At 40.1% G+C, this 16444-nt stretch overlaps 1 protein-coding gene across 4 annotated transcripts in view; it reads right to left on the reverse strand.

The window, feature by feature from the left end:
• Window positions 1-16444, reverse strand: part of TNNI3K (TNNI3 interacting kinase) — a 190324-nt gene that overhangs the window by 131656 nt on the left and 42224 nt on the right. For 3 of the 4 annotated variants that reach the window (XM_025201815.1, XM_025201816.1, XM_006021771.2), the window contains exons 6-7: window positions 4536-4634; window positions 2868-3006 (exon numbers count right to left, since the gene is read on the reverse strand). In XM_025201815.1, the coding sequence (XP_025057600.1) occupies window positions 2868-3006; window positions 4536-4634 (238 nt within the window). The remainder of the gene's footprint in view (window positions 1-2867; window positions 3007-4535; window positions 4635-16444) is intronic. The other variant, XM_025201817.1, reaches the window with a different exon arrangement.

The following is a 16444-nucleotide window of genomic DNA, read 5'->3' on the forward strand; positions in this document are numbered from 1 at the left end:
TCCAGGTTTTTTGTTCCCCACAGGAAAATGGGACAAAATGCGGATTTTCCCATGTGACCGAGAAAAACACAGATCTTTCATTTTAACAGAGAAACGTGGATTTTCCACATTTGCAAAGAACTCTCTGCAGAGTTCCAGCCTGCAAGGGGCTGGGGGGAGTGGAAGAAGGGCGGTCAGGCAGGAGGCACCATGTGGATGTGGGGACATACACACATACGTGGCTGCTGGGCAGCCTGGAAAGCAGCTTCCGCACGTAAGTCTGGTGGGGGGGATTGAGGCCCCCATAGGGAGGAAGGGAAGGAGGGAGGGACAGAGGGAGTGAGTTGGGTGGGGCTGGGGGTGGGATTGGGGCCTAGGGCCAGAATGCATGGCTGCAGGGGCCCGGCAGGGAGCGGGATGGAGCCATGGGCAGCTCATCTGGGGGGCTGGGGAGGGAGGCGGTTTTCCATGTTGCTACATGCACTCCTGGGGCAGGGGGAGCAAGGGACATGTGTCCACCAGATTTGTGTGCCGGGCAGGGGTGGGCTGCCCACTGCAGGCTCAGGCTCCCTGCCCTGCTGCCCTCCACCCAGGACCTCTGTGGCTCACCACGTGGGACTCAGTATGGCAGGGCAGAGCAGGGCCAGGCAAAGAAGAAGCTCCTTGCCACTGCAAGCCCTGTGCTACCCTGGTGAGACACCCTGTGCCCACCCAGCAGCAGCAGGGGTGGTGGTGCAGAGTGGTGCTGGTGGTGGTGGTGGTGTGCAGCAGCCACCATCTCCTGCAGACAGCATCTGGGGCTTGGGCACTGCTGAGGGGGCATGGAGCTGTAGATCCAGGTCCCTGGACCCATAGCCTGGGGGCCCCCTCTGGCAGGGCTGGTGGGCATGAGGGGCTGTGAGTGGGGAGTGAGTGGCACCAGCAATGCTGAGGGACTGTAGGTGGGGAGTGAGGAACCTGAACCTGCATCCTGGTGAGCGAGCGGGGTAGGGGAAGCTCTCATTTTCTATGCTAAAAACCCCAAAATCAAATATCAGGATTTATAGATACTTAGAATGTATTTCATTTTAGCACTGGTAGGTTTCCAAATTGTAAATATATTAATAAAACATTATGTTCAATTGAAGTCTATATATGTATATAGTGGTGTTTCATTTTAATTGTGGATTTTGGTTTTTCTAATCAGATAATTTGTGGAGTTTTTATCAGAGATTTTGTGATTTTTAAAGAGAGAAAACCAGGATCCCGGCTGTTCAGGGAGTCAGTTGACTTAATGACTCATTGTTTATTACTCTACAGGTGTTAATAATTATCTCTATTTTTAATGGTCTTGATGTTCCACTAATTAAGCTAACCTTTCTTAGACCAATTTTATGACATGCTAGATGTTTCTGGTCTATTTCACAGCTCCTTTAGCTTTTTAGCAGAGACACTTTATCTCTTTTCAAAATGATAGATCCACCCATGGAGACCAGTATTAAAGAACAGTTAGGAATTCAGCTTTAGTTAAAGAGGAAAGGGAGGGTGAGTCAGCTGAAGTTTAGGCTCTATCCCTCCTCTATGCAACCATAACTGTGAAGAAAAAAACCCCTTCATTTTGTTTTTGAAAAACAACATGCGTATTATATTCCAGGGCATGTTGTAAGCTAGAACACATGGCATTTTAGAGATATTCTATATGTATTAATTTATAGTTCTCCCTTTCCTGCAAGTCCTGTATAGTCTTACTGGATTTCCTCTGTTCCTATTAAATTATGCTTCACCCAGGAGCTCAGGTCATGGTATGACGAAAAAGGTCTGTAAGCCACTTTGGGGCCTGCTGTGTTCTGACCCTTAAGGATGCTCTAACTTATGTCTGCCCGCAATAGTCACGTCCTAGGAGCAGTTCCATAGCCTACAATCGCTGGCACACTGCATCACTCTCCCTAGGCAATCTTTCCCCTCTGATCATGTTCTCAGCATGCACTGTACCGGGAATCCATTTAAACAGCAGATATTACCTGAATATAATGATTGGTACCATTTATATTGCTAAAGTAACTACGATAAAACTTGGCACACGGTAACTACATTATGTGTCTTCAAAGATGAAAGGATAACTCCCCTCTAAATCAAATATTTTATTTGTGAAATCTTCAGTATTTATGTAATTTATGTTGGTATAGTAGCACATAACAATTTTATTGGCAGTAGCTTATGATGACCCCATCCCTAATTTACACATCCTCAACTTGTAAAAAATGCAAAAAATTAATACTGATAAATGTTATGCCCTTCCTCCACTCATGTATTACAAACGCACGCGCGCACGCACGCACACACACACACACACACCCTCTCTTAAATTGAAATTCCAGCTCTAGTTCTCTTCAGAAACTCTGTGATATTTATTACTTGAAATTATGTACCATATAATTCAGGCTTAATTCTTTTATTAGCGGTTCATTGTAGATATTTAACATCCAGCATTTGAATTGCTTTGATTGTTGACATAGGCCACATGGTTTGCTTCTCTTTTCTAGGTGGATGAGCATAATGCATAGAAACGGGTTGGCAGTGTCAATTATTGTGATTATGAATTTTGAATTTATTTTCTGCCAATAGTCTCCATCATTCATTTACATCTCACTGTTCCTATGAATATTTCTGCCAATAAATTCACTCTATAGCTTTTTTCATGAAAAACAAACACAAACAGCATGTAAACATAGAAAAAGCAAATTTAGAGAGCAAAAAAATATGCCCAGAGATATTTTTTGTCATAGCTATCCAATGCCAAAACAAAAACGTGCAAAATATCAGAACAGAACTGTATCAAAGTCAGCTGGGGACTTGACACTACGTATCAAATGTAAATGTACCACTGTAATTTAAAAACCTTTCCTTACCATCTGCCTTGCTTCCCTCTTCCATCAAGAGATTTGTAATATTAAGAAACCCTTTGGCAGAAGCTAAATGGAGTGGCCTGTCTCCAACTTCCCCAGTTGCATTCACATCAGCACCAAACTTCAGCAAGAGGCGTGTTACCTAAATATTTCATATATGTGAATTAGAAAATCAAATTTTAAAAGTGTTAAATGAAACCCAGAAAAATACTGTCTATTGCATTTCTTAACACCTTGGCAGGGAAGCGGTGTTTTTTAATTTAAAACCAGACTATGTATACTTAAATAGTATATAGTCATGAGAAACATTATAAAGTCCATTTGTAAGTAGCATGTCTATAAATTGTTACATTGCGCAGTACCAGGTGTCAGTTCATTTTATAAAATGACATGGCTAGCAAGGGATAGGGAACAAGACACACATATTTGTATAACTGACCTAGTCAGCATAATAAAGTAAATGTTCTTAAAGTCCATAAATTAGATATGTCACAGACTTAGCTTCCTTTCTGAAGGTAGAGTCCCTTATCACAAAAGCACCATATGCATTTTAGCATAATTTCAGAAGACTGTGACTATTTGTTCAAAAGTGGTTCATAGCAAATAAGCAAACTAATCTCTCAGCCCAATATGTAAAGAGTGTCTTAACATTACTGCAAGATGAGGTGAACATATGAAAAAGAAAGATCTCAGGAATGAATGCACTGTGCACATCCTTACTGCTACTGAACCATAGAAGTAAAGCGTTTTCAATCGTCTGCTTTTGGACTCTGTCCTTTCAAAGGCTTTTTCTGGGAATGACTCTCCAGTGCACTCTAAATAGCACATCAATAAAATGAGAAATATACTCTACCTGCAGGTCATGCTTTGAAACCAAAAATGTCCCAGCATATGCTTCTTTCCAGAAAAAAGAAAGGCATGGGGATGAACTCACACAAGGCAAAAGAGATACAAGGCTACTTCTGAGCTTTAGGGTTTGCCACAGTGCAAATGTGTGTATTTCCCTCCAAGCTACACACCCACACTACATAAACAACTGGAAATGACATTACAAGGGTTTGATCTTAACTCACATAGTGATTTTTTCTTAACTTCATTACCTTTGTGAATCAGGCAGGCAGGACTGTTGCATCTATCACACACTGGGTAAAACCATGGCTTCACTGAAGCTAATAGGAGTTTTCCTACTAATTTCATTCATCAGTTCCAAAATGAATCAGTTATTTTGTTACCATAGAAAATGTATACTCCTTTCCTTAGAAATATTTAAGCTGGTATACCTAAAGGTTAAGTGGGAGATCCATGGGACAGGATGGGTAGTATGTGCCATATGAAATCTATCCCCAGGTTAAAAACCTTTTATAGTTTTGAGTAAAACACTCTGTGATGAATAACAATTAATTTCAAGAGGTCTTTTGTGGGGTATTAACTTTGGCTGGAGGTTCTCACAGTCAGTACTTAAAACATGAATAGTAAAATTCTTATGGGCTTTCAAACTGCTGAAAATGTCAGAGATTATTCAAAGGCATAACTTAAGTATGTGAAGCCCGTTGAATGCTATTTTATAGTGAAATCCTTCTGAATATGGCAGACAAGTGACAATAAACCTACATATGGCTCATTGTGTGGCTGCACTGGCTCGGCTTTTTCAAATTCTGCCCATTTAGATACCTGTTCATGTCCATAGTATGCTGCAATGTGTAATGGGGTGAAGAAAACTGCATCTTGAACATTGACATAAGCTCCATGCTGCAAGAGAATATCAACAGCCTGGAAGAAAAAGAAAGAAAAGACTCCAATTAGAAGTTCTGGATGTTGTTACTTTGTAAAATACAATTTTGTAACATTACAGCTAGAAGAAACAAGCCATAAAGGTCGAGAACTGCAAACAACTGATAAAAGTGATTAACTTACAGTACTTTAACTGAACACTGAATGTCACTAATGCCCTATAAATAAGCCTGGAAATATATTTGCCAGTAAAAAAACGGATTTGAGAGGCAAAGAAATGACTGACTGGAGTATTTCAGAACAGCCTTTAATTTTCTTTTAAGTTTTATGAACAAACAGCAATAAACACATCACCGTTTTTACAGTAAATAAAACAAAAATGAAAGACCCCGTTTAATTTAAATGCACGCAGGTAAATCCACAAGCACAATTCCCCCTGGGTGTAAAGCTTTTTTGTATTTTAGCAGACAATAGCTAAAATAGCCCTGGGACTTCAATAAGTAACCCAAAGTGTTCTCTTTCAAATTTCCACTTTCCTAGTTATTCAGAAGGCCAATGTTGCAGTTTTACAGCTATTAATTATGAAACATTGACCATCTGAATAACTGTCAAAATGGAAGTTTAAATGAAACCACTTTGGATAATTTATTGAAGTTTAAGCACAGGTATTTTTTCAAAGTACAATGAAAGTCTTTATACCTAGTAAGGGGTTTGTGCCACAGATTACTTCTGTAATTCCACATACCACTGCTCTTGTTTTTTGTATGCAGAAGTTGTATTGATCGTGAAAGGTGGTGGACTGCAAATTATCCATGACATGGGGAGCAGCAAGTTAAACATCCTCAAGTCCATCCTACTCTCAACGGTTACCTGAAGGGAGCTCCTCCCTGAGTGAGGGTTATTTTAGTGGCTATTTCACTTCTTCACCTCCAAGTTGAAATTGCCAATGCTGGTCTAATTAGTGCGAGCTGGGATGAATGTTTTGTGATGGGCATTTGTGGGAACCAGTAACAGAACTGGGATCACCAGCTCATTTTACTTTGGCAACAAAGAGGCCTGTCATTTGAATCAGCATCATTCATAAGTCTGAAGGCACTAAGGCCTGTTACATTAGTGTTTGGGGATTATTTCTTTAGATAATTTAAATTGAACAATAGTTTTCAGTGTGATTCATTGAGTAGTTTTTCTTCAGGCAGCCCTGCATAACACTTTTTCCCTTACTTTTAATTCTTCCTTTCTAAGATTGACAGCAAGCCTCCCCCAGGGCCAGTGTTCAAGGGGCCAACCTTTCCAAGTCCCAAACCTATTCAAATCTCATTAACTTTGATCGGATATGAAAGTGTTAAGTACCTCATAGAACTGCACCCAAACATTGCAAGGACCAGATGTTCTTGAACAGAAGAGAATCTGAATCTACAAGTCTCAGAAGGGGAGGCATGAAAAACAAGGTGGTAAGGGAACACTGGAAGTGCTGACGTTGTTTTTTCAAATGTTATTACATATGCTGTGAAAATCAGATCAAGGGAACATTGGGAATAGCTAGCAATACTTCTGTAGGCAAGACAGTTCTGCCATAAACTCAAGGAGGCAAAGAGACAGATTGGTGACAGATAACAATGCAGAGGCAACTGTTCCCTTTACTGCTTCTGGCAGATTCTCTGAGATCCTCATAGAACTTGCAGGATTCATTCCTTTATGGTCTAAGTCCATTGGCTTCAATGGAACTTTATCTCTTCATCTCAGTTCAAGATCAACTCAGTGCTCAAGTTAAGTATATGGTTCTGATACTTTATCTATGTATCAAACAAAGATGAGATATAAAAGACAAGAAATACCACTGATTTTTTTAATTGTAGGCATCATGTACAAACGGATGGTGGAACACAATGGGGAGATTCAGAACGGATTAGGTGAGAAGTCAATTCATGTAGTGTAAAGGCTGATGTACTCTTTGGCTTAATGGCTTGTTTGTTTTTAAATGACTCATTTTCAACTAGACATGTATACACAAAGTCCTATTTGAAAATAAAGCTGTAGCAGTGAAGAAAAGAGATATGCATGTCCTGTTCACAGCTTCCACACAAGAGAAGTGTGAAAGTTATTTGTATCGGTTTCATTTTAATTTAGACTTGCAACCGCTAGCTTATGTTTTCAGAAGAAACAGCAGATAATAGAAAAGGCACAAAAACAGAGCTCTGATTGCCTCCACACTTTATGGGGGTCTGAATCTAACTTCAGATCTGGTACAGAATTTTGATAAAATCTCTGTCGCTGTGATTAACTTGTTGGGTTTCAAACTCCAGATCTTTGTTTTGTAGCTTCACTCTACCTCTATCAGTAACTGGAATAGTGGATGAATTTAGAAATATTTTCCACGAGGCTGAAATAGCATTAGTGCCATCTGTCAGAGGCATAGCAGGGAGATGCTCAGGGCAGCAAGGGCTGCTGCCATATCAATTGCAACAGCACTATCAGGTGCCAGTTATTTTTGTGTCCCCCAATAAAGGTGGCCCGGAGCTGCTGACCTGGTTATCTCCCTCCCTCCCCTCCCCAGTTATGCTACTGCCACCTGTTTTGTGCTCTACTGATAAAAAAAAAATGTGTGAATTATGTGAAATTATCTCTACTAAACTATAAATGAGAAAGGGCAGTGGGGATGTGGATCAACGGTATTGTTGGATTTACAGACAACAATCTTTTTAAGCAAGCAGAATGGAAGCTTAGAAAAACACAGAAAGTTTTTAATCACTCATAGGAGATGTAAGCAGTAGGGTTTTCTGGAGTGATCTATAAGGATAAGCTTCCAATGCAAAAAGAGCTTTAGATGGGAAGACGGTTTTAAAACCTCGTACAAAGAGCAGAGAGAACCCTTTCTCTAGGAAGCAAGGCACCATCAATGAAGGTGTGCATCTCACACTGCAGGAAGTTTTCCTGCAGTGTTCATGCAGACACCAGCTCCCACACATTTCATTTGACATTGTGGTGGTCAGTTGCTATGAAAAGCAAATCCTAGGCATTTTGCACACCCACAATCACAGGTCAGATATAAAACACTGAGCCTTAACCTCTTAGTGTCTCAGTTTTACCATCTATTAACAAGGGGAAACAATGATGCTTACACACTATTATGAAGAACTTTGAAACTGCTGCATTAAGAGCATTATGTAAGGAATAACCAATGATTTATAATTAACCAAAATTGCACAAGCATATCATTCCCACAAGAATTTGTCTCTATCTGAACCACATCAAGAATTAGGCCCTTTTTAATTTTAGATTTGAGCCAGGAGAAAAAAAAACCTAAATATTAAGATCTATATCTTTTCAGCCTTTTATTAAATCAAAGTCAGATTTGAGATTCCAGTTTTACCTCCATTTCTAGTTTAGATCTATCTAGCTCATATCAAAACCTTTCTTTTCATTTTTGGTACCAACTGAGAAAACTTACTGATATCAGCACATATTATTGCCCATTTTTTTTCTGCCGAAGCCCTAATTTATTAAATAAGGCTGACTCCTGGTGTGCCCTTTCCACTCCGGGGAGCAGCTATTCAATACAACTCATTCCTTTCTGCATAACCAATTTTTAATCTACAACAAGACTTCTCCTGTTACCACACTGTATTTTCTCTTAAGAGTCTTACATAAAAGGCATTACCAACAGCTTTTTGAAATTTTTCAAGTAAATTATGTCCACTTCAAACAGAGGCTATTAATTAAGGTGCTCTTTGAAGGTTAGGAGGAGTCAACAATTGAAATACAAGACAGACTACATACAGATTTTGTCTCTTGGACAAGGGCAAGAGATAAGAATTCTTCTAACAAAATTAAATCAATGATTATTGACATTCTAGCAGGTAAAATTAAAATGAGAAAGACGTTTTCAACAATTAAGCCATATGCACCAGCATTAGCCTCTGTATATCTCTATGTTAACATATCTAAAGAATCTGCCATGGTTTTTAGGTCTTCATTATTAATTAAGCCATTAAAACCAAAATATGATGAGTACTGAGTACTGGCTTAATTCTCTACAATTTAGCACACAGATACAATCACTCATGTCCAGTGAAGATTCTTTGCAGAAAACAGGCATGTCTTTTAACTCTATGTTGGTTTGCAAGAATTTTAGAATTAATCATGATCAAATGGGGCAAAAATGTTTAGAGATATTTCTAAATATTTATGACAGATACAAGATACAATTAAAGAAATTGTCTTACTAAGGAAGAAGAAATATTTTAACATATTGTTTCTTGTTAGACATAAGAACAGAAGACAGAACTGTGTTAAGCTTTTTGTAAATCTGTTACCTATTGGAATAACAAAGATTAATAGAATTAGGCTGAGGATGAAATCAATAACAAAAGATACCGGTATTGATGTCTTGAAATATAGTGCTCTTCCCACAAGAATGTTTTCTGCTTATAAAGGCAAGGAGCTAAACGAGCAAGATTTTGGGGTGTATCTCTGGGTACTGTATGAAAAATCGTTTAAGTGCTTTTGTGAAACATTATTAGAAGACAAATGTTCTGGGCAAATACAGTGGCATTAATAGAGTAAAACTGTTTATTTTTCATGTATCTCAGTTGTGTTACATTATACCAGTCCGTTGGTTTCACAGTTTGGACTGCAAGGACAAGAAGAAAAGGTTAATCAAGTCAGTGGAAGCTCCCTAACAAGGACAAAAATACAATGCAGTTGTGTTAACTGATTAGATTATAGCCACTTTGGTTATATGCCCAAGACAGAGGATCTGAGAGCAGCTTTGGGGTGTGTGCCCAGGACCCTTCTAAGTTGTTTATGTTGCCAAATTATTAGGTATGAGTCAAGTCCAAGTGCATGGATGGGGCTTACTTCTCAGAGATGGCCCCTATTCAGCACGGAGGTAACATAGAGATGTTCTACGCTTTGCTGAAAGTCCATGGGACCCGGGCATCTAATGCCTACCAAAGTGATTAGACCTAGTAGGAGTTAGGTGCTTATATACCTTTAAGGATCTGGGCCTAAGTGCCTAAAAGCACCTATACACGTCAGACACCTGCTCCAACATGTTCTAATTAAAACGCATCAGATCAGACTCAATTAATCAAAGTCGAATGAGCTTTAGTTAAAGCACCCCTGACACCATTTTGAACATGGGATGCTGAATACATGAGACACTGCAGGCATCTAATTAGAGCCGCTCTAATTAAAGTGCCCCCCCACCCACCCCAGCACACATGTAAAGACACTCTAAGTGACTTTAGATAATGGGAGTTTGCTCTGATATCACTTATGCAGCTTCAAACATTTTAGCCCTAAGCTACAACTCAGCTTCCATCGAGGTAACAACAGCTTTTAGGGTGTTCATGTTTCTGTTCGAATATGAAAGGGGTATTATAATCATGTTAAACTAGCTTAACTAGGCTAATCCAACTAAAAATAAAACTTCCCCCATATAGACAGACACTTGATCTTGACCTCTGATCACATTATTTTGCTGTTTTTGATCAAAATTTGAGCAAGGGAGTGAAGTCTAAGTTAAAAGGTTTGCTTATGTGAAACTCCAAGGGACCATATCCAAACCATACCAACCATAACACTGGCTACAGTTGGACAGAATCAGAGAATAACAGAATTGGTCTGATGTTCATTTTTGCATATTGATTTTGGGCTATATGGATTTGGGCAGCAGTTGCTTGACATATGGATCTCAGCAGTCGTGTGACATATCAGGTTTTTTTGTGCACAACATCCTGCGGAGATCCACTATGAAGATCTAAGACATGACAGAAATTACTTACATCTGTGATAGTATCTCAGCTATTCAGACCATATGAGAATGAAAATGAATTATTTCTATCTGATTTTAGTTCAATGTTTTTCCATAGTCCAGCCAGGACTATGTATAGAGAAAGTGGTTCAGAAAATCTATATAATTTAAATCTCTTATTCCAGAGGCAAGATCCAGAGGCCAGATCATAGCAGTTGGTAGCTCAACCATGTCAAAACTTTCAATTACAGTCTACAAGAGAAGAAAGCAGATGGAAATGATGGTCTGAAAGCTTTTGAAGTTGGAACAGGCAATGATGCAAAAACCATAAAGTAAAGATGATGATTATGACAAAAGGTTATAAAAAAAAATTAAAAATATCAAATTAACCTTCTTCAGTGATGCACAGGCTCAACTAGTAAGAAACAAATCAGTCTAATTCATAACTGTACCTTACTACAGAGAAGGAGATACAATCTTTCTCCTGGACTTCCAAAGGGCTTCTTTACTCAAACCATTCTGTGGATTGGTCAATACCTACAAAATAGCTTCTGAATTCCAACCTCATGAATTGTAATGCTCCCAGGCCAAGAAGATAAATTCTGGAGAAGACCTAGAACCTGGTTTATCATTGACCTCCAAAAGATATAGCCATCACACATCACTAGCTACTGTTGGGCTTAGGTGAAGAACAATGTAATTTTACATAGATACATATATGTGAAAAGGGAGCACAAGGCTTATCCTGACAAAATTAGCATTATATGATGAGTTTTGCTCAGATGTAAATGACTACAAAACGCTTCAGATAAGTTGCAGGGCTCTGACGTTCCAGGACCTTAGAATTCACACGATTAGATTTTCCAGACAGACATGGTACACACAGATACTCAACAAAATCCTTCAAAGCAGACCTTCCCATCTCATGGAATATTACAAAAGAAAAGCAGCCTATTGGATGATGAGCAGAGGAAGCTGAACCTATTTGAGATTGTGTGCCAGAGGAGAGATGGAGTTTAGAGAAAAATAAGTACCTGGCATGTGTAGGCAAAACAGGGGCCCTAAATTGAAGCAGTGGGTTTTTAAAAATACCACTTCAATTTAGGGCCCTTTGTTGTGCACTCACCCTGCTGACATATCTGCCCCTCTGGCGGCGGGGAGGGGAGGGCCAGCTGCCGGAGGGCGGAGTGGTCCCTGGGCTGTGGGAGGGGGCTGGTGCTTCCCTTTGCAGCAGCAGTGCCCCCTGCCGCCAGGTGGCACCCACCTGCAGGCACCTGGCTGAGACAGTCCTGGGGGGCACCGCAGCTGCAGAGGGAAGCACCGGGCTTCTGTGCAGCTCAGGCAGGCAGGCAGGCAGGCAGGCTCCAGGGGGAAAAAAAAAGATCAGCCTTGCTGCATTTCTTGGGTGAAGCCTGCCTTCCCATGCTGCTGCCAGGCTGCCTGCAGAGCTTCCTGCAGAGCCCTGGAGCGGCACAGAGCCCAGTGCTTCACTCTATGGTTGTAGGGGAAGCAAACTCCTCAGAGGAGCCATTTAAGACGCATTACACCGCCAAATTTCTTACAGAGGGTGTAATTAATGCACAATACGATGCCAACACGTGCAAACACTGACACCATTAAACTGGTTCAAAAGCATTTAGCCCGCTTTAAAGTGTTGTACACATATGCCCCTTGTATCGTCTACACACGGCCTTAGAAGATAGAAGGATTGGCAGAGAAGGTAGGAAAAGAAGAGAAATAAGGATGTTGACATAATTAGATAAAGTTCAGGTAAATATGTGAGCTTTTTAAGGTTTCTCTAATCTTTGGTGCTTCATCCATCATTAGTGATAAAAGTCACTCCAGTGCAAACTAGCAATGAGCCATACTCCATTCTAAAATAAGATTTCCAAATGAAAATGTATATACTATGTAGCAAAGATGTAATTTTGTGACAAAATCCCTTGTATTCCAAGAGCTCCTGCTGCAAGGAAAGAAATGTAACTGTAGATGGGGCAAAATCAGAAGTGCTTATCTACTCTACTGGAGCCTCAGCTTAGTTCACAAACCCACACGTAATGATACCTGCAAATTCCAACTTTAATTTATAAAATGAAACAGGCAACAATATTAGTATTTCAGCATGGTAATACTGGGTTGCACAGAAGTTCATATTAAGTGAATGTATTATTTATTCAGCAGTGACCTCTCTGGGCATTTAATATTTTTAAACTATCAGGCTTAGGAATAGATCCTTTAAGCTTCAGCAGCAAAGTGTATATATCGGATTTGGTTTCCAGGTACTCTTCTAATTTTTCTCTAATTTGGTGGTCGTCCTGGTGAGGACTTCAGTCCAGGGACTGGACTTTAAAATGTCCATTGATAGCTAAAACAAACTAACAAACTATTTTCACTAAGGTAGACAAAAATAACAGTAAATCAGGAACAGATTGAATATTTATGCACCAGACTGGTTCAACTGAGTTAGAACAGCTCATTTACAGGAATGGCCTTCAATCTCTCAGCTTTATTGCAGTGATTAGCATAGTGGTTTGAGGTATGTGATTGTGCCAAGGCCACAAACCAGCCCTGCAGGACAGAGAGCTAAACGTAGCTTCTCCAGGCTCTCTCTGCCTGGCTGTGATGTGTAGGCAGCATCTTTTACACAGCAATAGAAAAGTCAAGGAATATTTGAAGAGTAGTGTGTGTGTTTCTTTTTATTTCCTTAAGTGAATAAATAATGTTTTTTGTATTTTATTAAAACTAGGGGGATATGTCAAAAATTCTATTTTCCCTTTCTTTCTGTCTGACTTATATTTCATTGTTATTTCAGAGGGTTTTTTTACTGTTCTATGTATCCATGAATATTAATGAAATTCTGTGCAAAAGAAACTATTTAACCTAGCAGAAGAGATTCTCAGCAGACTGACAATTTTACAGTTATATTAAATAAAGGGGGGTGAGGGAGGGAGAGAAAAAACTAGAATTTGAACTATTGTTCCAAACCAGCAGCTGAACCGGATAAGATATATGAAGTACCACTCTCTCTGTGGAGAATTTTTCTGGCAAAAATCAGATCATTACTACAGGAGAAAATAATCGTACTTTTCTAAACTGCACAGAACTATGACTTCTTCATCAGTTTAACACCCTTATTCTTGTAAGATGCTAACTGTCTTTAGTTTTCATTGACCGAAGCCAGAACTTAGGACACTTTACTCAGCCCACAACAGGAAGCACTCTCATGCTTCCAGGAACAAGCCTAGAAGTTTTAAAAACTAGGTTAAGTAAATTAAAAAAATGTATTTCCTGCTAATCTCATTTTTCATTGTAATACTCTAATCTGAAGCACATTATTTGGTGTTCTGGTACATCCCCTATAAGCTATTTACTTTACAAGACTTTTCAGGTTTGTGATGCAAAACACAATTCTGTATTATATAAATTCTTCCCCTCCCCTTTACCGCTTCATCTTGCAGGGAGCACTATTTTGGGAAGCACACTGCAGAACTTAAAACTTACTCTGGTAATTTTTAGGGGAAAATATAGGTAGAAATAAAAATACAAAACAATAGAAATAAGGAAAACTATGGAGGTACCAAATGCCAAAATTCCAACATGTGAATGGTAATCTGCAAAACTCTAATCTGCTAGAACATAGAATGGTTACATCAGATTAAACTAATAGAGAGACAATAAATTAGAGCCTACCTTGAACCAGATGCATTGAAAAAACATAGACAAATGGATCAATGATTTCTTTTTCCTTAAGTAATCAAAAATGCTGTGTGTAAATGACCTGTCAGGGAAAACAAAGATCTGCGATTCCTATATTATTTGTCTACTTATCCAGAAAACAGAAAGTATTAGTATACTTCATTGTTCATTTGCCTCTCAAAATTATTTTGCTTTAATCAAGAGAAAGTATTAGTAAAATTTACCCTGGCAAGAAGAATGGCATGGAATTTCAACTGCAGTATTTTCTTGCATTAGAAACTTAACAAAGCCAATCAACCCAAGGGGCTTATATTTTCAGTCATAAATATTTTATTTACATCAGACAAGGTTCTTTGGGTGAATCTGATATCTTTTATTAGACCAACTAAATTATTTGAGAACAATATTTGAACAAGCTTTCAGTTTCAAAAACCCTTCGTCAGGCTAAGGAAGTTTCAGCAGTTGGTGTGTGCTCTTCCTGGATGGAATGAAAAGTAAAGAAGCCAGGGACTGAGCTGGTGTGCATACAAGACAGGTGGTCAGTGAAAATGTAGACAGAGAAGTCAATGGGTGAGAGACAAGCTGGGTTGGGGCGAGAGAAGGGGGATGGATAGTGGAGAATTACCTGAGGAGTCAGCTGTCAGGCAGGTTATAATGTCTCATAAATCCAATGTCTATATTTAGTCCATGATTTTTAGTATCCAGGAGGTTGAAGTGGAGTTCATAGGCTTGTCTCTGGAAAGTGTTTTGCAAGTTTCCTTTGAGGATCAGGACTGAGAGATTGGAGAAAGAGTGGTTTTCTTGTGAGAAATGTGCCCCCACAGGGAATTGTGTATTTCTGTCTTTGATAGATTTCCGGTGTGCGTTCATTCTGGTGCGCAGTTGTTGTCTGTTCTCACCTATGTATTTTCCATCAGAGCATTTGGTGCATTGGATGAGATATATTACACTTCTGGAGGTGCAGCTGTAAGATCCAGAAATGCTGATGGCTCTGTTGTGGGGTGTAGTAGTAGTGGGGGTGGTGGAGATGTGTTGGCAGGTTTTGCATTTCTTGTTATGGCATGGTCTGGATCCATCTGGTGTGTTCTGGGATTGAGGAAGTTTGCTTCTGGTGATGAGGTTGGTGAGGTTCAGTGCTTGTTTCAAAGCTAGGATGGGTGGCTCTGGGAAGCTCTTTTTAAGAATAGGGTCTCTTTCTAGTATGGGTTGCAATTGATTGAGGATTTTCCATATGGGTTCAAGGGAGGGGTGATATGTCATAACCAACAGTGTACGATTAGTGGGGGGTTTTCTTCTGTACTGCAACAGTTCTTCACATGGGATCCGGGTGGCTCTTTCAAACGTGTGATCTATCTCTCTGGAGGAGTGTCCTTGTTGAGTGAAAGCCTTTTTAAGATTCATAGATTCATAGATGTTAGGGTCAGAAGGGACCTGCCGATTTAAATGCATCCAGTTCCTCCAAGTGCCTCTGCACCATCTCAGGGTCTATGCTTGGTAGTCTGGCGCCTTGCTGCTGCCTCTCTGCAATCCCAGTGAGAGACTTGTCGTGCCCCTCGCTTAGGAACACTGAGGCAAAGAACTCATTGAGGAGTTCTTGTCCCCCCTGTCCGTCACCAATTGCTTCTGCCCATTTAGTAGAGGTCCTATTCCACCCTGGGCCTTCCTTTTACTCCCTATATATCTAAAAAACAATTTTTTGTTATCTTTAACTTGGGATGCCATCCTCAGCTCCATGGTAGCTTTGGCCTGTCTAACTGCCTCCCTACAAGCGTGAGCAGAGGAGGTATACTCCTCTTTAGTAATCTCTCCCCTTTTCCATTTTTTATATGCCCCCCTTTTTGCCCGTAGGCTGCTCTGGATTTCTCTGGTCAGCCAAGGAAGCCTCTTGGCCCCTTTCCCCCTTTTTCCCCACATCGGGATCGTCTCCCTCTGTGCCTGAAGGATCATTTCCTTAAGGCACAGCCACCCTTCCTGGGCTCCCATCTCTTCAAAACTCTTACTCTGCAGTGAGTCCTTGACTAAACGCCTGAGTTCATTGAAATCAGCTTTCTTAAAGTCTAGCACTTTCACCCTACTAGTTACCTTACCCACTCAATGTCTTATGATGAATTCTATTATTTGGTGATCACTGTCCCCCAGGTGACTACCAATCTGTAGGTCTCCTACCATGTCATCCCCCGTTCCCAATACCAGGTCCAGTAAGGCATTCCCCCTAGTGGGACCATGTACCTCCTGTGTCAGATGGAGGTCCTGTACACAGGATAGGAACCTGCATGAATGGTGGGACTTCGCTGTCTGAGTCTCCCAGAAGATGTCTGGGTAGTTTAGGTCCCCCATGACTACCGCCTCCCTAGTTTTTATGGTCTCCAAGAGCTGCCTCAGGAGCCCCAAATCTAGT

Source organism: Alligator sinensis, unplaced genomic scaffold (assembly GCF_000455745.1).
Source record: "Alligator sinensis unplaced genomic scaffold, ASM45574v1 scaffold853_1, whole genome shotgun sequence".
Classification (NCBI taxonomy): Eukaryota; Metazoa; Chordata; order Crocodylia; family Alligatoridae; genus Alligator; species Alligator sinensis.